The sequence below is a fragment of the Tetrao urogallus genome (assembly GCF_951394365.1).
Source record: "Tetrao urogallus genome assembly, chromosome: 27".
Lineage (NCBI taxonomy): Eukaryota > Metazoa > Chordata > Aves > Galliformes > Phasianidae > Tetrao > Tetrao urogallus.
The window spans coordinates 3,347,698-3,370,971 of record NC_136840.1 but is presented as its reverse complement, the minus strand read 5'-3'; the positions used below and the strand labels follow the sequence as shown (position 1 = coordinate 3,370,971).

At 52.5% G+C, this 23,274-nt stretch overlaps 2 protein-coding genes across 2 annotated transcripts; both read right to left on the bottom strand.

Moving 5' to 3' along the window:
* Window positions 1-1,888: 1,888 nt before the first annotated feature.
* On the bottom strand, window positions 1,889-9,143 carry R3HCC1 (R3H domain and coiled-coil containing 1). The gene is made up of 7 exons (XM_079547384.1): window positions 9,037-9,143; window positions 8,227-8,364; window positions 6,373-7,501; window positions 5,822-5,994; window positions 4,652-4,722; window positions 3,782-3,877; window positions 1,889-2,065 (listed from the first exon to the last, which is right to left on the bottom strand). The coding sequence occupies exons 1-7, from the start codon at window positions 9,129-9,131 to the stop codon at window positions 1,917-1,919; spliced, it is 1,851 nt and encodes a 616-aa protein (XP_079403510.1). The 5' UTR covers window positions 9,132-9,143; the 3' UTR covers window positions 1,889-1,916.
* A 5,012-nt stretch (window positions 9,144-14,155) lies between these two features.
* Window positions 14,156-20,872, bottom strand: CHMP7 (charged multivesicular body protein 7; the record flags this gene model as incomplete). The annotated part of the gene is made up of 10 exons (XM_079547425.1): window positions 14,156-14,383; window positions 14,526-14,699; window positions 14,889-14,949; window positions 15,711-15,809; window positions 16,083-16,202; window positions 16,511-16,559; window positions 16,980-17,113; window positions 17,749-17,934; window positions 18,880-19,054; window positions 20,583-20,872. The coding sequence occupies 10 exons, from the start codon at window positions 20,870-20,872 to the stop codon at window positions 14,319-14,321; spliced, it is 1,353 nt and encodes a 450-aa protein (XP_079403551.1). The 3' UTR covers window positions 14,156-14,318.
* Window positions 20,873-23,274: the final 2,402 nt, after the last annotated feature.

Genomic DNA, 23,274 nt, shown 5'->3' with positions numbered 1-23,274 from the left:
AGCAGCACTGCCTCCAGTCCCACTATTTAAGAAGCGAGGCTTCCCGCTGCGCTGATTTCCCCAACCACTGCGCCAAGACAAAAATCAAGCAAGCAATCAAACTCTAAATTAGCAAGGTAAATTATTTTCTAAAGCTGCCTTCCTTCCCGGTGTAAATGCTTGGACCACCTCTTGTAAATCCCATCCCCGCTGCTGAGGGTGTTGGGAGCAGGCTTTCAAACTCTACTGGGCTCCAACCTCCCCCCACCATCTTTATGTGTGTACACAGCTCTGGGCTGCAGTGAGCTCAGTTTGCCTTTGGTTGGGTATCAACAACCTCAATGGGTCTTGACCATTCATTTTCTTCACATTTTGGTACTTTTAAGCTTGAGCTGAAGCACCACTGACGCATATTCTTCCATTTGTGATGATGCTTACCCTCAGCACCGCTGCCACTGCTCCATTTTAGCAAAGAAACACAGGAAAGAAAACAACATCGAAGCGTTCCTTCTGAGCAGAACAGTCTAAAGCATAATTTAATACTGCAGCCAAACTCTCGCATTCAACAACCAACTCCCAGAACCAACGGAGCAGCAAATGCAGAACTCTGCCTCCATGTGCAGCATAGCTCCTCCACCACCCAGAAGCCGTGCTGAGTCCACAGGATCGTTGCTTCCCACTGCACAGCAAGCAATTCACCCAGCAGCCCCTATGTCCACCTACACGTTACCTTCTAAGCTGGATATTCCCTCTTTTGGAGGATGAGTTCAGTTAAGGCATTGCACCCCTGTACCTTGCAGAGGTAACTTTGTGGCTTGCATCGTCAGGGATGCGCTGACCGCCTAAGTTGGCTCCTAGGATTTCTTTTTTACACTTAGTTCAGTTCACAATGGTGCTAAGTGTGCTCCTCTGTTTGTTTGAGGACGCACGTCGCTACAGATTTTCCACCACAGCTACTTGAATAAATCATTTCACCCAGAAAAAAAATATATATACGTTTTTAAATCCTACTTTCTATTTCTAATCCCTGCCAGCTGAGGGCTTTGTTCACAATTCCCGGTACTGAAGTTTCCTTCTCCCTCTGTGTTGTACAGAAGGCCTCTACACGCAGCTAGAACTAATGGAGTGCAGCCAATTAACCATCTCAATCCACAGGGATCAACCCACCATCCTACCTCACAGGGATGTTGTGAGGCTTAACGGTTCTTGCTAACGCTTAGTGGAGTATTTCTTGTATCCAAGACGTTGACACAGAGGAGAGGTTTTCAGCCTGCTGGAAGTTGGAAAAGTCCATTTTGTTCTCAAGATGCAGGACAGTGCAGCTAAAGCAGAGCCTGGGGGATGCTCTATTGCTGCTGCTGCAACTCAAGGTGTCTCTCGGAGCATCCCTGGCCATTGGGCTCTGTGCAAGTTGAGCTACTGTTGAGTTCTGGTTTGCTTCTCCTAATGAACAAATAACTTTGCTTTCTAACGGAACAACACAGGCAGGCTTCTTTTCAATGAGGAAAAAGCCCTGAACCTCAATGCCTGTCGCTACTGGGGGATATTTGAACAACAATATGACAACAGAGTAAACACTGAACAGAGCTTTTGACTCCTACAGATGCTCTGCTCCGACTGAATGCTGGCCAGTGAGATGCCCTTCCCTCACCCTGGTGCACTCCTAACAATTCCTGGTGGGCTTTAACACGAAGTAACACTTCCTTACGTGCTGCAGAGAGTGCAGATGCTTTGGAGCAGAGCAGGGCACGGTGTTCTCCAGCACAAAGAGCAATCTGCAGGGCTCTGGAGCTCGACATCTCATTCAACTTTTCCCCTTCTCAACTCAGAAAGCAAAGAGAACATCCCCATGGCAACTCACTGTTCTGCATGCAGTTTAATATCACAGCCACGCTCATCTACACATGGTTGTTGTGGTTTTTTTGAGTGGAGATGGTTCACTCCTCCTGGTCCAAACCTTCTGGCAGGAGCCCTTCGGGGCCGGAGCTGCACTGCTGCTGGTGCTTCAGCCCCAGGGCTCGGGTCACCAACCTTCTTGCCACCACCGTGTCAGTCTGGGGTCTCTCTTTGGCAAGCTGAAGGAGTTCTGGGTGAAAAAAGGTAAAAATGGTGAAGCTGGAGGTTACTCAGGAGCAGTAATGGCTTACGTGCAGGACACAAGAGCAGGTGTCTATTTTCTGAGTTCCTTTGGGATGAGCATTACTATGAGCAAACCATCCCACCCCTACAACAACAAGTTGTTGTTCTTTTGGAAAGGCTTTCCTTCAGATTTTGTACAACAGCTTTTGTGCAACAGTGATGACATTTGGACATGAAGCAGCTCTGGTCCTCTAGTGGTCCATGATGGTTGGACCTGATGGTCTCTTCCAACCTCAATGATTCTATGGGGATGGGTTGGCTGACGTGACCTCGGAGGTCATTTCCAACCCTAATGTGTGTTTAAGGCTCTGTGGCTGTGCAATGTTCCCCATTTCAGGCTTTCAGGAACACTGCAGCTCCGTTCCCTTCTCTGAGAACAAAGCGAAGGCACAGTCCAACCCACGGGGCCACACAGAGAGAGATTTCATCTCAGCATCAGCTCACCAAAACCAACAGCCTCCAGCCTCAAAAAGCACCAAGGGAAAAACGCCTGGTTTTGTTGGTTTTTTTTTTAATCTGTTAAATCTATCAGATGCTTTAGGAAAAAACTGGCCAGGAGGGAGCAGCGAGCTCCAGTTCCTAGCACACGTCTGGCTTGCTACAGTTTCATCCTCAGTAAAGCAATGCACCAGAACCTTACCAAGTCCAAACTAACCTGGATTTGGCTGCTATCTGATCATTTATCAGCAACTGTTTGCAAATTATTATCCAGTTAGCCAAGTGGGCTTTTGCTTGCTTTTTCAGAAGTGTTATTCCTAAAGGCAGCCTAGCAGCAGCTTAAGGGAAAAGGGGCAGGCTCAGAGCATCACAGCTTGGACCGTGGAACTGCCAACCTTTCTTTTAAAAAGCTGTTAAAAAATAATTATAAAAAAAAAAAGAAAAAAAAGGAAAGAGACACTGTCAGCTAACTGAGATCCAAACCTGCATTTGGAAATAAATGGCGCTTGAAGTGAGTGCAGGGTTTGTATGCGGCTGGAGCTTATAAGCTGATCCCACTCCTGCCAGCAGGGTACAGATGGAGAATTTGAATGACAACAGGTGAGAAGTGTGAAAGCAAACCACTTCTTTCACATCTAATCGAGCTCAGGAACTTCTAACTGTGACAGTGTCCCTTGGAATCATTCGTGCTGACATCTGTTTAGTGCAGTGACTGCAGCTGTGCCTCCGTCAGCCTCTCTGCTACAAGATTCATGGCATTTCTTTACAGTGGCAAGTGTACCTGATTACAGTATGATTTTAAAAGGCAATCAACTAAATAAACCAATGTTAATGGCTGAGCTTAACCATTTCCTCTTCACTGATACTGAATAAAATTATGCCAACCACAAAACAACTGCTCTGGGGTTTGTCTTTAATTGTGCAGAGCAGGGCAGAGCTTTTTGGGCAAATGTTTTGACATATTCATGTTCACCTGTGCCCCCACTTGCAGCTATTTTGGCTGTCAGAGCAACAAGCAGCATTACTGGCATTGCAAGATGTGAGGTAACAGGTTGGGGGCAAATACTGCCCTGCCACAGCCAACAAAGCTGTTAAAAAAGGAATGCTGGTATCCAATAAGTAGTTCCCCATTAAAGTGTCGCCGTGAGACTGACCACCCAGGACAAAGAACAGGCAACTAAAAAAATGGTAGCATAGATATACATACACATGTTTATCATCTTACTTGGTCGCTGAAGTGCCTTAATTTTAGACTGCTTCGTCGCATGGATCAGCGGTCGGATCTTCAGTGAAGGGTAACGCCGCCCCAGGGCTTGAGATGCTTCAAAGAACAGAGCACAAAGTCAGCAGCAGGGGAATGGTGGCAGCTTTCATCACACAAAACCCAGCCCGTGGCACCACAGTGCTGCACAACCCACGGGCTGCCAAGGCCGACTGATCCCAGGGCTCCCCTCCACCTTACATCAGCCGTTCCTTGGGCAGGAGGAGCTCTAAGGAAACATGAATTCCAAGGACCGCACTGATAACTAGGAGCAAATCCCAAGAGCAGAGCGTGGGCGCTCAGGCTGTGCATGGCGACGGGTCGGTGGTTGGACGTGAGGATGGGGGAAGTCTTTTCCAATCTTAACGATTCTATGGGCACGGTGGGGAGGGGCTGACAGCTGACTCGGTGATCTTAGAGGTCATTTATGACCCTAATGATCCATTCTGTAGAGCACTGCCATGGGTTGCCCCATGCACGGTGGGCGCCCTGTCCCTGGGGACACCCAAGGTCAGGCTGGATGGGGCTCTGAGCACTTGGAGCTGTAGGTGCCCCCTGTTCATTGCAGGGGAGTCGGACCAGATCGCCTTGACAGGTCCTCCCAAACTCAAGCCACTCCACCAGATAAAAACTGAAATGACAAAACCATTCCGTGCAATGCGTAGCTCACCATACAACAGGTACCCCGGTAATTACCCAAGCCAATTAAAAACCCGTTCATCTTGCAAAGCAGAGCTCCCACGCTACACGCCTTACAGATACTCAAGTTTGATGTGCAAAGAAGCAAGGTGTGAGGAAGCAGAACTCGTGCCCAGGAGCCCCACAGCTCCCCACCTGCAGACAGGCTGGAGAAGATCCCCAGGGCGTGCGTGTCGTCCACCCACTGGATTTTGAAGCCACTCTCACTGCAATGAAGAAAACAATACCAGAGTTTTGATTCATAGGAAGAAAAAGCCACGCGAGTGAAGCCCACAGCCATGTTGAGTTTCCAAGCATTCGGTGTTGCCATCCGAGCACTGCGCCCATTTCACAAAGAGGGGAAAGGATCAGAACTACATCCAGTCCCAGTCTGTGATTCCCCCAAGGACTCTTCTTCCCCTAAAGAAGCTCTTGGCCAACAAGCAGCCTCTATTTCATGGGCTGTCTTGCAATACTGCCATGCACACGGTGCCCTATAAGCACCACCTGAGTGCTCAGCCACTTGCAATGAAAAGCAGAACTCGTTTGCGGAGTGGTTGCAAAGCTTTGGATGAAGAGACCAAAGCAGAAATCTATTTAATAAAGCGTCAGTGGAAAATGCGAGCTGGGGAGTGAGGAGATCAAAGATTTTTCCCTGCAGCAGGGGAAATAAAAACCACGATCGGGCGCTCAAATTAGATCTGTCAATTTGCAGCTCAGTTCCACTCTCACAGCAGAGGGAAGGGAACACGTAGAAGAGGAAACACTGACAACAGACAGCAGCACATTTAGAATGCAAACAGTGCTTTTCAGCACAGGGGATGAGCACTGCCAATGAATCCAACCCCCATGGAGAGCTGTCTGAGCCCGCTGACCGCCCCATGGGGCAGAACCTTGCTCTGACCCCACTGCTAATCCAATGTCACCCCTCCTGCACAGTGCTGCCTGCTCCCCATGTTTACATAACACATCTTATCTCATGCAGCAGGACTGGACTCTTTATTTTCTTTCTGCAAGCATTGAGGTAAGCGTGCAATCCCAACACAGGCAGTGGGACCTGAGAGCAAAGAGGCTCCTATGGAGCAGGTAGAGGCTCCCAATGAAGCCAAAGCAGCACAAATAACTCTGCAAGTAGGCAGCACTGTGCAGAAGAGAGACTCAAAGAACACTTCTAGTCACAAACTGCAGGAAAACGTCCTTCAAAGCACGGAGCATAAGGAGTCAGAGCACGGGGGTGAGGGTAAAATCCAGCACAGCATCATCACAGCCTGTGGTGCGCTCAGCTCTGAATGCTGCTTGTTTTATGCCTCTCAAAAAGGCACTCACTGGAAATCTGAGAACACTTCCATCAGGTGCTCCGTTTTCAGTGATGGGGAGAAGTCGTAGATTTCGGTTATGTGCCCAAAATCCCCCTCGTGGACCTGAGTGTCACCATAGCTGGAATAATCCACCGTGATCCTCTCGACGCTGATGTCCTTCACGGTGAGGTGACCCACGATCTGGGAACAGTACAGGAAAAAAAATAATGAGTTACCATCACAGCAAAGACTCAAAGACCAAGAGGATGGTGGTGGAACCACCAGCACAATGTTCCTATCATGTGCTCCCAGCGCTGAGCATCCTGACCCAATGCAACACCCAAATACGGGCAACACGCTGCACGGACTGAGAGCTCACACTGGGCACCCACCAGATGGGACTTCGTGGCCAACAGCCATCCTGCAGGGTCCCACCTCGGTCCCTCCAACCCATGGAGGGTCCAAGAGGGTGAGCAGCCAACCGCAGAGCCTGGCACCAATGTCTCCCTTTGAGGACAACCCCTGAACGCCCTCTTAACCCCAAAGTAACCCAAAGGCAGTGCCCACGGCATGCATTACCTCCTGCAGGAGCTCTGCAGTGCAGTCATCCTCGAAGGCGAGCTCCCGGCTCTGGGTGGCCACATTCTCCTCTTGGTCCCCTTTGGACAACTGCAGCTCATGCTGTAAAGCATCAGCCAAGCCCACAGGCTCCTTGGCCTCATCCTTGACCATGGGCTCGTCCACCCTGTGCTCCTCCTGCTCACTGGGACCCAACGGACCAGCCCCACCGATGGGCTCTGACACAAGCACAGCCTCACCACGTGCTTCCAATGGGGTCTGGTGTTGCGTGGGCTCTTCTTGGGCACTGCTGAAGTTCTCCTGATCTTCACCTTCTGGTCCAGAGGGACCCTCGCCCAGCTCCAACTCTGGCCTTACCACATCCTCGCCTTGCAGTGAGATGTTCCCACTGCCCTCCAGGCTCATGGCACAGCTCCTCTCCTGGCTTTCCAGCACCAACGTGGTGGCATCAGAGCAGTGCTCCCCCAATAGGTGGGAGCTCTTGCTGGACCCCAGAACGTCATTATTGTGGCTCTTTTGGTCTTGGCACGGAGTCTCGCTGCCTTCTGGTCCAACGGCGTTGTCACAGCTCTTGCTCTGCTCTTCTGGCTCAGCTGGGTTTTCATTGGGTATAGAAGAGAGGGCATCTGAACAGTCCTTATCCTGACTGTGCTGCCCGGAGGAACTGCTGCTGCTCTCTAAGAAGGGGACATCGGTGCAGCGTGGAGGACGGTCGCCATTTGTGCCATCATTGCTTTTTCCCGACTCCTCCCCAGCCTTGTGCTGCTCATCAAGCACCAAACAGACTCCACTGATGGCAGCGTTGGGTTCGGGGCTGCCTTCAGCCTCCCCCTCAAGTGCAGCTTTGGGGCAGATCTCCCTTTCTCGCGCCCCATCGGCGCCCGCCTCCTGTTCCCCCCATTCCGCCTTCTTACGCATCGCCTTGGGGACGTACAGGGCTTTATCAGGCTTCCTCCGGGGCGGCCTCCTGATCCTGCCTGACCCCACACAGGTTCGGGATGTGTCCCCATGCCCATCCCCACCGTGCCTCAGCCGGGCCCCCCGTGCCCCACGGCCCCATGGCTGTGTGGGTCGGGACGGTCGCGGTGCGGAGGCGGCTGGCTTTTGCTCACTGGTCTCACTGGGAATCCTGGGGGCAGAAAACAGCGAGGTGTGAGCAGGAGAAGCACAGCGTGTGCAGAACAGAGAGGGAAATGCAGGAGCTGTGTGCTGGCCAAAGCACTGAGGCTTTGTTTTTCATTATGTTTAATAGGTCAACACGAGTTCATGCCTGAATTCTGCTGGGATCTTCTGTGTTCTGGTCTCCTATTAGGACACCTACAGCCTACTCTGTGATACATTAACATTCCAACCTTCCCCATTCAGAATAAGGAGTAGAAACGCCCCACGTGGCAACTCACCCAACCAAAGGACACAATTATTCCCTCAGCTCATCTCTGTCCTTACACAAAATTAAAAGGTTACGCAGAAATTATTTTTTTCCATCATTAGTGATGCTGCGTCTCATCATTTCTAGAGCTCCTCAGGGCTGTAAGCATTGCTATCCTTAATTCTAACAAGTTTTTTACTATGAGAGTGGTGAGGTGCTGGAACAGCTGCCCAGAGAGGCTGTGATGCCCCGTCCATCCCTGGAGGTGTTCAAGGCCAGGTTGGATGGAGCCCTGGGCAGCCTGGGCTGCTGTGAAATGCGGAGGTTGGTGGCCCTGCCTGCAGTGGGGTTGGAGCTTCGTGATCCTTGAGGTCCCTTCCAATCTCAGCCATTCCATGCTCCCTGCTCACTTAATGCTATGAATAACAGAGGCCGTGCTTCCAAGGTGGAACAACAACCCCAGAGCCCCACAGAGCATCACAAACCTCACGGCTGAGTGGCAGATGACCGTCCTCCTCCTCCATCCTTCCCCAACAGAAAAGCTGCTCAGCAAATCCACGTTCTCCACAGTCCTGTGGATCAAGTAGCGGAGGCGGCTGGACAGAGGGGGGAACAGGAGCACCCTGCGAAGGCAGAGGATGGAAAAGGAGAAAGTCTTTATTGGCTCTTAATCCCCAAGTCACTCCAGGTGCAGGGCTTTAGATCTGTGCCTTAAAGCCTTTCTGGTCTTAAGGAGCCCAAAGGTCTTCTCCATGCACATGCGTCCTGCCCACAGCCAGGACTCTCATTTCTGCCCTCATCCCATGAAGCTGTAACTTCTTCTCCCAGTCTGAACGCACTGCAGCAGCCAGCAGTTAAAACACGGATGGTTGAACCAACCCTGTGCTGGATGCATGGCACTCGGATGGGTTTTTCTGTTATGGTTTATTCCATTTCACAGCTGCCTCGGTGCCACCTCTGGCAAATGTTCAAAAGAAGCAATCAAACAAATGCTGAAGGTCACTGTCAGCTGATGGGATCTCTGACCAAAGCAACCCCATCCCAGCTGAACCCCCCCCCCCCATTTTGGGCCATCTCAGGGCTGTCAGGGATCAGGAACGAGATCCAACTCAAAGTCTGGACAAAGCAAAACGACGCAGCAAACGCATGGCCAGGGAGGATGGGAGGATGGGAGCACGGCAGCACGGCGCCCAATTCCACAGCCAGGCTGGAAAAGCTGCCAAGGCTCCCAGCAGTGCCATGCAAACCCCATAGGGCCGATGCAGAGCAGAGTCCTGACATTGTGGTGCCCCTACCTGTGGTGCTGCCCCTGCAGCATGAATTGCTCCAGCTCCTCCGCGATCCTCCCCACGAACTCATCTTCGTTGGGAGAGAGAAAAACGCCGTCCATAGGGCGCAGCGCCAGGGTGGCACCGGGTGGAGGGGGGGGCCTGGGGAGGGACGGGGACATTGAGGACGGCCGCACGCACCCCCTGCAAACCTGCGCCCCTGCAAACCCCAACCCCGTGCACCCGAGGCCTCTGCAAACCCCGCTGCAGCTCCACGCCACGTGCAAGCCGCTGCACCCCGCTCCGCTCCCCAGCGCTTTGCGCACCCAAGCCTGCGGCTGCACCCCGTTCCCCCGACACCCCTATGGGGGGAGGCGAGGTTATGCGCGCCCCTATAACCCGTCACCCCCCCAAATACCTCCGGCCCCTCCGATCTCTCCCCACAGCCGCCCCCTCCGCAGCGCCCGCTCCCGTCCCGGCCCCTTCCGTCGGGCACCGCCCCCCCTCTTCCCCCCGACTCCCCCCCCCCCCCCCCCCCGTCCTCCCCTTCGCCCCGCAGGAAGCGGCGGCCACGTGTGCGGAAACCGCGGGGACGCGCAGCCGTGCACGTGGGCGGGGGGAGGGGTTGCACCGCCCGGGGGTCCTTTGCGCCAATTCGACTCTTCCTTCTTTCCCCCCCCTCCCCCCCTCTCCCCGCAGCATAAGCGAAGCGCAGCGATTTGCCATAGGATCCAAGCGAACGGCGGCGATTTGCCGCGACACCCGACGAATCGCGGTGATTTCCCACGTCGCGCGCGTTTCCTCTCGCTGGGGCTTTTTGGACATCTTTTCCTCGGGGAAATCCCGCAGCCTGAGTTTGGGGCCAACCGAACCGAGCCAGGCAGCCCCGCAGGCGCTCACCGTGGCCCTGGTTCCACCTGTAGGAGCAGAGGAGATCCATGCCGTGGCAGCTTGGCTTGCTCTATGCAGCGCATGGTTGACGCTGCCCGGAGCTCCCGTTGCTCACAATTATCTCTTAGATTGGCTGTGATTTCTTAAGAGATCCTTCCAGGCTCCTTTGAGCCCCCCCAGACCTTCGTATCCCCCGCCTGGAGCCTCTGCCCAATGAGAGGAGCAGCTGACGTTGGATGCCAAGGCAGAATCACACAGCCTGCACCACTCAGCCCCTTCTGTGCTCCATGCATTCACTTAAACACAGAAAAAAAATAGATATCTATATTAAATAAAACCAATTTGGGGGCAACAAACAGCCCCTGCCCCACGCTGTTTTGTGATTGCACAGAGCAGGACAGCCCTTTTCTTGGTCTCAGAGCATCCTTTCTTGCCTTTAAGCACCCTTTGCAGTCGCATTGGAAAGATGGAAGCTCTGCTCCTTTTCCCCTGGTTGCAAGGTGTCCACGCTGGGGGAGCAGCTTTTGAGCCCAAAGAGATCTGGGTGCCTCTCTTGGTATAACCGGAGGTGTAATGAGATCCCAGTGAGATCCCACAACACCTCCAGCAGCACAGAGTGGCTCTCAGAGCATTGGGGCTCTGTTATCCTGGGGGCAGGAGGAGGAGGATTTGGGATGGGAGGAGGAGGCTCCCGGTGAAGCTGTAGGGGAACGGAGAGAAGCAGCGAGCAACCGAGCATTCGAGTGGGACTGAAAGCTCTTCAGTGCAAACCAGGATGGAAACGTAGCCTGCAAGAATCTGTTGGTTTGATCTCTGAATAAGAGAGACGCGGCCGTGGCTCGGATGTGCGACCCTAAAGCAGTCGCTGCCTCCTGTCCTGAGCTGCCTGGCCACGAGTGCTGCACAGTTGGCGTTTTGTAGAATCACACAACATCCCAAGTTGGAGCAGCTGCGTAAACAGGGACCTGCTTTAGAGAAGTGCTGGAAACTGGCTGAGCCACAGAAGGGCAGCGAAAGCCCTTGCGGATTGAAGTAACAAAGCCAGCAGGCAGCTCAGCATAACGCCCTTACCACACCGGTAGCATTTCTGTGACCTCTGCCTTTGCCATACACACTTCAGAAGAAAGCAGCAGCCAATCTATAGAGCATCAGCTCAGCTATGCTGTGATTAATTAAGCTGAGCCAGTGACTCAGGCTCTGCACGATCCCAGCTGCCCAAGATCAAATGGAAACGAGAGCATCATTCTTGTTCCCACAAAGCAGCAGCTCACTCCAAAACCAAACAGTGCACTCACTCCGTGACAGCTGAAAGAAGCTGCTCCACGTTCCGCTGTTTATTTCGTGAGGGTTTGTTTAATTAAACAGCTAATTAAGGCTTTAATAAGTTCCACTGGGCTCGTGCCTATGCCAGGGACAGCAGCTAGATGGCACCAAGCGGCGGCACGCGGTGGTAACGCTGCTCCGCTCCTTCTTCCCAGGGCTGCACCGGAGGGAAAGATCCCATCCAACTGCCCCGACACCACGGGCCAGGGCTGGATGAGGCCCCGATGGAGCTGTGGTGTCTCAGTGCAGTTGGATTAGATGGCCTTCAGAGGTCCCTTCTAACTGTAAGGGTTCTATGACAGCGGCGTGCTCCCTGGAGACGCATTATGCCATGCAAGGATGCATGCATGCGTGCTTCCCAGAGTGATTTATTCCTATTCCCTGTACAGGACACAGAGATGACTAAGATGTGGGATGCTTCTGTTAGCCTTAAAGGGAGCAGTGATAGTGCTGATCTGCCCTGCAGCATTTAATGCACCCGAGGTTGGCACTGAGCACTCACCCCGTGCTCAGGTTCCACAGCCTGAAGGCGTCCCAGGAAACCCATGGTCTGAGGAAGCCCCCCCTCTTAGGAGCTTAGAAACACCCGGACCTGATCCTTGCACCGAAAGAGATGTTCAGAGCTGGGTCAGCAAGGGGAAGCTGTGGTGGGGCCCAGAACATCACCTGCACTGCCACACACCTCGCGGAGGAAGGGCTGACAGCTCTTCTGCTGTAGGAAAGCAAAGCACAAATTTCAGTCTCCTGCTGCTGCATTACACACTGCACAGCTGCTACGTTTCCTCACTTCAGAGCTGCCATTTTTTCTGGGAATTAAGCGAGGTATTGCTGGATGCAGCACTTGAGTGTGATAAGATTGCAGTTCAGTGGCGATCCAGCTCGTTTCTTGTATTTCATTTTCTCACTCAGTGTCTCCATCACCTTCCCCTCTTTGCATCAAAGGAAGAAAACAACAAGCCACTTAAATGAAGCAGCAGCTGCTTGGGCATTTGCTCTTCCCCAGCTCTGTCTCTGATGCCTTACAGGAGACTTTGCTCCTCCAGCAGTCACTCTATGCTTTGTTCCCCATGAAGTTCCTACAGGAGGAGCACAAGCACTACTCGTGTCGTTTAGAAACTTCCAGAGATGCTACAGACAACACAGAGCGAGCACAGGAGTAAGAGGCTCCTTTCTTCCTTCACCCCCCTGCAAAAATACTCTCTAGAGATCAGCAGCTCGCTCAGCTCTGACCTCTGGCTGCAGGAAACACGCCTGACTTGGTGAATTCAAAGCTTGGTTCACTGAGCAGGAAGGAGGGCTGGTTTGGGCAGTGCTGATATGGTCGGTGTTCCATTCAGTCATTGCCTTGAGGCAAAAACAAAATCCACCGACTTGCTGCTTGTCAGACAATAGGAACTGCTTTGAGACACCGGGTGGAAGGCATTGTCTCACGCAGGAACCTCTGCAGTCACAGGACAGTCCTGGCAACGAGCTGCAAAGCGAAACAGAAACACAAGGGACTCTGGTTCTTCCTCTCCCCTTTATTACATGTAGGCAGAAAACAGTGGTTTTTGTCCTCCCCTTGGCTTACAAAAGAAAGGAATACAGAGAATGCTTTCAGGTGCAGCCTGGGCGCGCTGCTGGCTGACTGCAGGGCCTGCACCGCTCAGCAGGAGCCACAAGGACACCAAAGCAGCACCTGATGCTGCCCAGGATTGCTGGGTCTGAAGCTGCTTGGGCAGCAGCACAGCAACTGCAGGCCCAGGGCGCTGCTCAGCCGAGCGTGTGGCTCAAGCTCTGCAACTCAGGGCCAGGAGAGAGCTGAGAAACAGACACTGATGATAGCGAATACATTCCGAGTCAGGGAGAGGTGCAGAGAGGACTGCAGCTCAACAGAGCTCCGGGCTGCCCTGCCCTGTGCAGGGCACGCAGGAAGCCCACGCTCCTTCTCTTCTCCTCCTGAAGGAATTCATTTATTGGGGTGCAGTACCAGGCTTTCTGCTTTTCCAAGTGCATACATAGCATAAAAAAGTGACCTGCAAAAAATTAAAATAAAATAAAATAAAGCAATGATTTCACTTCCCAGCCTCCAAAACCATCTTCACATACTGTGCTTGGTTTTGTTTGTTTGTTTGTTTGTTTTTGCAATAGAAACACAGGGTTTTATTTTGGGGCTTTCTGGTAACCCATCATCTTGTGGAATTGCAACACCAAGACCACAAGCCGTTGAAACTGTTACACGAAACTCCAAACGAGAAAACGATGCAGCTTCTCCCCTCCCACCCCAAATCATTCCACAGGAGAGCTGGAAGCAGGTCGCCCTGCTGCCGCTTTGCCACCAAGGAAGATGCAAAGGCAGCAGGCAGCACAGATTTCAAGTAAGAGAAAGCAGGAAGTCGCATCGCAGCGACTGCAAGGCTTTGTCACTGACCTCAGCACCAGCAACTCCCTCAACTTCACATATTTTGCAGGTCTCCCTTTTAAGGCCTTAGTGTCATGACAGAAAGAGGAATTTTTTTGTCTTGTGCTTGCAATTGCTGCCCTCTAGCGCGGCAGCAACACCTCCTACAATTGTTACAGTGTCTAGTTGTCCACAACCGTGCAGCACACAGAGGGGAGGGACGGAACTACGGACAGGTGGTGAAGCTGAAGCTCGTTGCAGGTAACTTATGTCAAGGGCAGTACCTACGTGCCAAGTGTTCTAAACAACCACACAGCCAAACGTTGAGCAACTGCAATGCTGCTGCAACTCAGGTTCTCAACGTGAGCCACAGCAAAGAAAAAGAAAACCAAAAGAAATCAACAACAAGCACTGTTATGGACAGAGAGAGTTTATCTCCGCTGGGCAGAGGAGTGAACTGCGTTCCTGGATGTCACAGGTGACTGGAGATGACAGCAAGTCAAATTCAGACCAGTGCAGATGTTGGCACAGAGATGACAAACACCAGCTGGGGCCAGTTCCAGAGTGGATTGTCATGGCAGGAGATCCTGTTGCTTAGCAAAGTGATTTCACGAAGAAGAGGGGACCAGGACCCCCCCGTCCCAAAGTTTTAGTCAATAATTAAAGAGCCTGAAGACAGCTTGTCAAACTGCAGCAACAGGATGCGGTCGGGTCTTTAGAGATCCAGTCCCAGAGCTGTTTGGGGTTCAGAGGAAGCTGATGGAGCATCTTGTGCCAGATCTATAAAGGAAATTGCAACACAACGCCATCAGTTTCCACCAGGACGAAGGATTGGATAATAAAACACAACAGCAACGAAAATCCTAACCCTGTAACTGATCCCAGCCCTGGTAATTATTGCACAGCCTGCTGACACCCATACCTTCGTCACAAACAGAGAGCTTTTCCAACTCAGCTTCAAGCTCAGCATCCAAAATGGCTCCTACAAATCCAGAATCCGGCTCCTTTGGGGGCACGGGGTGAAGGTGGACGGGTTCCTTAGCAGAGTCCTGGAGGAGGCTGTCCAGCTCCTTCTCCAGATCTTCCGAGTCCATCTCTGCCAATGAAAGAAAACATTTAGCTTCTAATGAAGTATCACCCTCACGGATGGATTGAAGTTTAATGGAGTTGTTATTTCTCCCCACCACCACTTCATTGTGAGTAATAGGGAACTCCTGGTGAGCCACAGCTCCCTCTAACAGCAGTGGCAAAGACACAAGCAGAAGCTGAGAGCCCCAGAACTTACCCAAACCATTGACCCCTGCTCCAGCCAGAGTCTGGGCTACTTCATCTTGAGTATCACAAAGCTAGGGAGTAAAAAAGAAAAAGACAGTTTGTATGAAATTGAAGTCACTCTTGCCTTACTGTAATCCAGCTACGCCAAAAGTAGAAACAGCAACTAATAAATAAACCAGCAGTGGACCTCTTTGGCACCAGCTGCTGCTTCCACAAGTCCAACATGCCTGACTGTTCAGCAGTAACAACAGTAACGTGGGAGACGATTGAGTAAGTGCTGCAAGGGGAAATAAACCTGAAAAGGGAAGACATCCCTCCAGCTGTTGCTATTTCACATAAGCAACAAGCTTCCATCGAGGCTCGTGCTAACAAAGGAAGGGGCAGATGAAAGCAGTTCAGGAGATTTTAACAGCCTTCCAGCTCAGCAGCTGAAGTCACTACACTTAAGCACGTGGAGCTGAAGAAACAATCCTCCTCTGTTTTCTCCATCAGCTCATGCTGATTGCTCCCTTTGCTGCCATTAATTCAGAATACACTCTTCTCATTTCCAGGAGAGAAACATTTTCTGAGAGCTGCATGCTTGCACAACGCTGCTAACTGAACAGCCAATGTGAGGTTTGCTGTGGCCAGCAACAAATGCAATTACATAAAACCAGACACAGACAGTTATTGGAATACCTCTGCTTGCTGGTCTGAGAAGACCAGGAATAACTCCATTTGTTCTGATGACACACAAGGCAGAAACCAAGCAACAGCAGATGCTTCAAATCTACTGGGCAAATGTGCTTATTGTGCATTAAGTGCTTATTTATACGTGCTCCTATTTCAGTACCTCCTGTATCTGATCTACCAGGTTCTCTGCCTTCTCCACAGTAACATCCTTCATAGAGAGTTTCAAAGCACCCACACCAGCCTGATAGGCATTAAACACCTGGAAGAAAAAGAAACAGAAGCACGATGTTAACTAAAAGCAAACAGTCAGCACCTCTCAGGGCTCACTGCTCAAGCAGGGCACTCATGGAGAAGTGAGCACACAAAATAACAGCCAGAAGCATTTCTCTCAGAGCAATGCTCTGATATCAGAGCTGCTGCTTCCTCGAGCAGAGCATAAAGCCTCACCAGCTGGCTTGCAGGCAGAGGAACAGGTAAAGCAACACAAAAGGAAAGAGTGGGGCTAGGCTGAGAAGTCAGGAAGAACAGCTACCATCTGGTCGGTCTGGGAAGCGTAGATCCGATCCAAGATCCCCTGCACTGCATCCAGCTTGGAATGAAGCTCCTCAATGCGCCTTTCTGTCCTTCGTTTGGACTTCAGACATCTCAGAGCCTGCAGACATGGGACACAAACAGACCTGGCTCACCGACCAGGCAAAGCTCAAAGGGAACAGAATCACCCCTGCACAACAAGGCACACAAAGCTGCTGGTTTTAGGAGCTACATGTTCCCATTCTCTTCACCACGTCCCCAGGTCTGACAAAGCCATGCCTTCACCTTAAGGAGACCTCTGACAACAGAGACACTCTTCACACTCCTGAGATAAACCTTACCACACCAAACCTGGTCATTAGCTGTAGTAACCAACCAGCCCCAAGGCATTTAACCTGTCCTACTCCTCCTAAACAGACCATCACTTACCAGTTGCTTTTTCCCAGCTCTACAAGCATTCCGGGCATCTTCTTTACATCTGTACAGATGCAATAAGAAAAAAAAAAGAGAGATTAGTCCTTTGCAAGCAGCAGTAGTTTGTGTTTCTTAGAAACGAACTTTAGAATTGCAGCCACCTTCACCACCTTGCTCTGACACACAGCAAGCGACCAAGTACCCACGAATTTCAGATTCAGCAGCCCTCAAGCCATCCTGCTTTTCACAAGTAACCCTTGGAAGTATTTCAGATCATTGCAAAGCTTCTGACATCCACTCACTGCATACAGTTTTCATAGGGGCAAGAAACAAGACCAGAAAGCCTGCCCTACGGCATTACTGCAGATATTATGTGTACTTTCCTGGGAAAGAACAAGAAGGCAGCTTTGCTCTTAACTACCTAACAGGGGTACAGAGTTCTGCATCACACGGAAGTTCTTCCCACCACCCATCCCCAAATTACTTCTCTGCTTCCTGGGAAAGGGACTCCACCTTCTGTGACAGCAGCTGCTCGCTCTGCATCAGCTGATAGACTCCGATGTCCACGTCATTCATTGGAGAGACTTTGGCATGAAGTCCTCTGGCAAACTTCACTATCTAAAGGAAAAGCAGCAGCACACACTCGATTCACTCATCTCCACCATTTGCGCCTGCACTGGAAATATTTTCATTCTAACAGAAAGATGCTTTTACACCCGTGGTTTTCTTTGAGTCTTGTAACAGAGTTGAGGAGCCATGCCAGTATAATTTGATATTAAATCAGATGGAATCCTGCCTTAATGAGCACCCTGATCACGTAAAGCTGTCCCAGTACTTCGAACAGCATGAGGCAGCATCAGGCTTCTAGGTTCTTCAGTACAGAGCCACAGCACCCAGCACTGCCAGCACACAGAGAGAGCAGAGCCTGCTCAGTGCTGCTGACCAACAGGGGGGCCTGGGCATGAGGAGAGAAACCCCCGTTCCAGCAGCATGAACCCACTTCAGTTTGGGCAGCTGGAAGAGCTGCCAGCTGCAATATCTGCCAGTCTGTAAGCTACGTGGCTGATGCTCCAGATGTTGGATGGCAGCACACAAAACTGAATCTCATCTGTTAGCAGGCTGTGGTGTTGGAACGCATAGAATCGCTTTCCTCAAGTACAGAACGCACACCTTTGGCCAACAAAGTCCCTTCCAGCCAGATGAAACGTAAGACAGGGTTACACCTCCCCAAAGCAGTCACCTTGACCCTGTACCTTCTCTCCATTCTGTTCCAGGATTGTGACTTTCTTTTCCTTTTGCAGCTGGAGCAGCAGCAAGTAGAACGTTCTTTCATCTGGACAAACACCAGCGCAGAGGGAACGCAGCTCAGAGAGGGCAACGACGGGGTGAGATGAAAGCACAGAGTTCTGGTACAGGCGATAAACTTCCTCTGCTTTCTCCTGGAAGGACACAGGACAGCGGTCAGTTTCCTCTCAGCTATTTTTCAGCTCACGATGCCAAGCTGCACCTACTTCCTCTCACACACCAAAGGTAAAAAGTCAGGCCCAGCTTGGGTCAGGCTGACCTGCAGAACGAGGCAGAAACAACACCTGAAAACAACTATAATGCTGCTCCAATCCAAGCAGCAAGGTGGGCGCTTCTACATTTCTCCTCCCCAGGAGTTTAAACCCCAAATGAACTTTTCTTCAATCCACACAACGAGCTGAACTCAGAGTCACGAGCTGAACTCAGAGTCATTTTCCTGCGTAAACAAGGGAAAAGCTTTCCCCATTCAAAGAGAGGAACTACAGAAACAACTCCTCCCATCGGCTCCTGAGCTCTGCATCGAGGCATGTGATGTTCCAGACACCTTTTGAAGTTTCCTCTTCCACACTGAAAGGAGTGTGCAATGCCCACCACTGAGGAAAGGCACGGTGTGCTATCAGATCAACTACAAATAAAGGCACACACCCACAGAGCTCTTGCATTTCTTCTAGCCCCAGTCATCCAGAGGCCATCTGCACACAGCAGCACTAAATCTGGTGCTCGTTTTAACAGCCACCAACAGAAAGGATCCCAGGATCCTGACTGCCAGCACAGCACTCTTCAATTCAGACTGTACATTCCTCTTGTATACCACACACACACCAACTCAAACCCGAGATGCACAGAGGTCTCACAGCAGACTTCTTGTCTTCCTGGGCAAGGCAGCAAGCCTGCCCTCTCATTTCTTAGATGTTAGCAAGAAGTCAACACATCAGCTTAGAGGAACATCCGCAGATCTGTTTCTGTACTCCTCAGGTGTACAGGAAAGCCTGAAGGCGGTCCTTTTTCAACCCCAAACCTTCCTTGCTAGCACCTAAAACTGCTCTTGTATTTTTCTGAAGGCTCTCGGCAGCACTCACCTGAAGTAGCTCCACATAAATCAGAACTTCCTCCTCCTCAGGTACTTTGCTGTCACCCAGCACGCTTGAGAGCGTCCACTTCAGAGGCTTCAGGATGAAGACTCCCACACCCCAAGAGATCCAACTGCTGTCCACACTGGCCATGAAGTCCGACTCCCTCTGCATCTTGCCACGTCTAGAGAAAAGCCATGCATGCAGAAACGAATACAGTCAGCTCTTCCTCCAGGAGCACAGAAAACAAAACAAAACAGCTTCTTCCAGGCTCACAGTTTCTGTGCTTTGTTACTTGAAACCAGTGAGGCACTGAACGGTGCCTTCACTGAAACTGATGAGGAAGTTCAGTTGCAAATTTCATGTCTGCTTCATTTGCGCATTAAATTGCAACAACAAAAAAAGAAAGGAACTCTCAGTATCTGAGAAATGTTACATTGCACATGGATTCAGCTAAGCACTGCTGTCCTTGAATCATTTCAGGCTATCAGACTCAGGCTAGTTTCAGACAAAACACTTCACTGCAAGCACAGTGCATGCAAAACATCCCCACGTGCCCACACAACCCCACACGCCATCAGAGCCACTCATCACAGCAACCATCTGACAGAATGTAACCCCTCTTAACACCCAGCTCCTTCCTGCACCTACGGGTTCTCCCAGTGCAGCGCTTCCCTTGGTACTGCCCTCCCACAGCTCCTGCCAGCCCCAGTGCACATCCTTTGGGAAACCCCAAGCTCCTGACTGCGCTGCTTTACTTCGTACAGAGCTCCCTCCTACGCAGCCCCACATTGACCTTTCTGTGCTCTCCCCTACTTTGCATGGTGCAAAACCTCTTCATACTCTTACATAACCCCTGTGCTTGATCAGCACTCGAGGGCACAACCACCCCCCCTCCAGGGGCAGCACCCTTAGGTCCTCCTGCACCCACTGCTTCTCCAGCACCTCAATGCACTCCCCCTGCCATGGATACAGCTGACATTCTCTCAAGCCCCTCTCACTGCCTGGCACAACACAGCTCTCCTTGCCTGCACACACAAAGCTCCCCATATCACAGCCCACCTACACAACAGGGGCCCCCCATACAGCCCCGCTGTGGGGTGGGCCCCCAATTCCAGGCACAGCCCCCTCCTTACCCTCCAGAAGCAGCCCCTTAGCCATGCATTTCACCCCAAGCCCCTCTCTGTCTGTGTACCCCACTTAGGGCTCCTGGCTGCACCTGTCCATAGAATCACAGTACGGGCTGGGTTGCAAAGGAGCACGATGCTCATCCGGTTCCAACCCCCTGCTATATGCAGGGCCGCCAACCAGCAGCCCAGGCTGCCCAGGGCCACATCCAGCCTGGCCGTGAATGCCTCCAGGGATGGGGCATCCACAGCCTCCTTGGGCAACCTGTTCCATGCCTCAAGCCCCCATCGCACAGAGCTCCCCAGCTGCATCCCCTCCCTTGCACAGACCCCCACCACTCTCCGCAGCTCAATAATCGGACACAGGGAGGTAATTCCAGGCACAGGATCTCCCCAAGCTCACTGCCTCACTCCTGAGCTCTCACCCCCATCCCCAGCCACATCACCTCGCAGCCCCTCAGCCCATCACACCGCACCCCCGGCCCCACAGCCCCGCACTCCCATCGATCCCATCGTGTCCCACCCCCCCGATCCAGGCTGCTGTCCACCGCCCGGCCCTCAGGCCCAGCCCGCAGCCCCCGCTACCTGAGCAGCTCCCGCAGCACGGTGCCGAGGCCCAGCGGCACGCTGCCCCGCCGCTCGAAGCCGTTCTGCAGCTCTCGCAGACAGGTACGAACCGCACCGCGGCGGCGGCCCCGGCCCAGCACCAGCCCGACCCAGAAGGCCATCTTGCTGTCCCACTCGGTGCTGTTCACTTCGCGGCTCTGCTTAAAAGCCGAGAACAGAAAAGCCATACGCTCGTCATCCGTCTCCCACTCGGGCGGCAGGTCCCCCGCCGGGGCCGGCCCAGGGGGCGCCCTCCCCGGGCTGCACATCTACGCGAGCCCCCGGCTTCGCCGCGGCCTCCGCCCGGCCGGGACCCGCCTGGCTGCCAGGGACGCGCAAAGCGCATGCGCGCTGCTCCCCCCACCGCTGTCCTTTGTGTGGGCCGCTCCGCGCCGCCTCCCCCCCCACCGCCCGTCGTGGTACGGCCCTACGCATGCGCTGTAAGCGCGGCCGCCATTTTGGGCAGTGGGGCGGTGGAGGGGAGTATGAATGGGAGCTCTTCGTTCTCCTCCACGTGGCTGCATGGAACTTCGGGGCTGTGGGGCTCGCAGCGTGCTCTGGGCTGCCGGTCACAGCTCTGAGGGGCTGCTCTGAGCGAGCAGCGTGTGGGGGCCACGGCAGTGCCTTGCAGCAGGGCTGGCGGTGTGAGAGCACCGTGCTGCGCACGTGGAAAGCCCGAAAACCTCAGGGTTGGGTCAGCGATCCCCTCCAGCCGCCGAAAAACATCGCATAAATGCCGTGTAAACAGCGCACGGTGTTTGCTGAGCGTGGCCCCCAGCGCTGGCAGTTCTCGCTGTTTTTTGCAAAGCAGATCATCTCACGTTCTCCAAAAATACTTTCCGTGGCCCTCTCAGTGAGAACGCTTTAAGATCGACCCTCCTTATGGTTCCGAGTCTGGGTGGGTCGTGTAGGGCCCAGGGATCCCAATAAATAGCGATAGGACGAGGAGAAATGACCTGTAGGGGGGGAAGGAGAGGCTGACATTGGATATTTAGGGAATAAATCTCGTAAAGAGGGTTAATGCTTCAGCACGGGCGGCCCGGGGGGGGGTGGCGCTGCCTCCGGGGCTGTGGTGGAACCGCGGGATGTGGCACACGGTCAGTGAGGATGGGTTGGGGTTGGATTTGGGGTCTGGAGGTCTTTTCTATGCACGGTGACTGTGAATACCAGCATGCCATCGCTGCCAGGGGTTTCTTCCTGTGGAGAGTGACGTTTTCAGACTGAGAAAAAAAGGGGAGGCAAAGGCTGTTCCTCAAGCAGAGCTGCCAAGGTTTTGCTATTTCTATATCTCTGCACTCGCCATATGTGCTGTTTCTTGCCCTGCAGAGAAAGGGCAGCTCTGCATTTCAGCAGAAGGCTCCGGGTGCCGTCCTGCTGCTGCACAGCTCCTTGGAACTGCACTCTTTGCACTGAATCCCTGCATCTTGCGTGCAGTTCTCCTTTAAGGTTTATGGCTGTGGGTAAGCACGAAGGCTCATCCTCAGTTGCCATATCTCAAAGTGTGGAGTATGGAAAACTGTGTTTTGCTTTATGGCTTAGTTGTGCCCTACCCGACCCATGGCCATGGTGAATGAAAGCCATTGCTGACCCTTTCGGAGGGCTCGGTGTGGCCTCTTTGGCTCTCTTGAATGCTGCAGGGTCCCGGAGCAGCCTTTAAACATGCTCTGATCTGTGCTTTAAATTAGCAGATGACTCAGCAGAGCCAAGAGACTATTTTTATCTCCTTTCAGCCAAGCTGAGATTTCAAATTAGTCATTTCGGTGTTGCCCTCAAAATAACACTGCCTTGTAACTGTGAAGCCATTGATACCCGGGAACCAAAGCCGTTCTGCACAAGGGAGGGTGCAAAGCAAAGCAAACACCGCGGACAGGAAGCTGAACCACGAGGTCTGACCACGAGGCCTCATCACAGGAACCGCACAGGGCTGTGTTTAAACACCTGGGGAAATCAGCCTTGAACCTTTGGCTGCTGGAGAGAGGCATCACATGTTCACCCGTGAAAGGAGCCAAGTGATGATCCTCGTCCTGCACAAGAAATCCCCTCCTGACCTGTGGGAAAACAGTACAAAGTGGACATGGGGTGATATTTGACAGGAGAACGTATCTGGGTGTGATTTTTTGGAGGAAAGGTTCAAGACGTCGGTGGCTGATTTGTCTTGCATTGGCACAGAGAGGTGGAACAGCAGCAGCTTGGTCCCTTTGCAGGGTCTCAGGTTTATGGGGTGAGCCTGGGGGGGTGCAGCAGGGGGCTGCAGGCTGCTCTGGGGCACTGTGTGGGCTTTGTAACCCCCTGGGAAGGGACTCGATGAGGTTTTATGCAATGCTGATCATTTCAACCCCAGACACACCGAGCTGGAGCTCTGCAGTGGTGTCAAAGCATACAGATGCTCAGCTGGGATAAGGAACCTGCAGCAGTGCAGCCCTCATCCCACTGGGGCTCTCCCTCATTCCAAGGCCCCTTTTAAGTCTGTTTTCAAGGGCACAGAAAAGGGGAGGGATGGGAAGAGCAGGGAAAGGGGTCGGTCTGAGTTCAGCAGTCCAAGCATCCCGCTGTGCAGAAGGGAACGGGGAACCCAGGGCTCTGCGGCTTGCCCAGGGGGAAACCAAGGTCTGTTCTCATGGAGTTCACAGCCAGGCTGCCCATGAGTCCCTCATTCCACTTATAAAGAGGA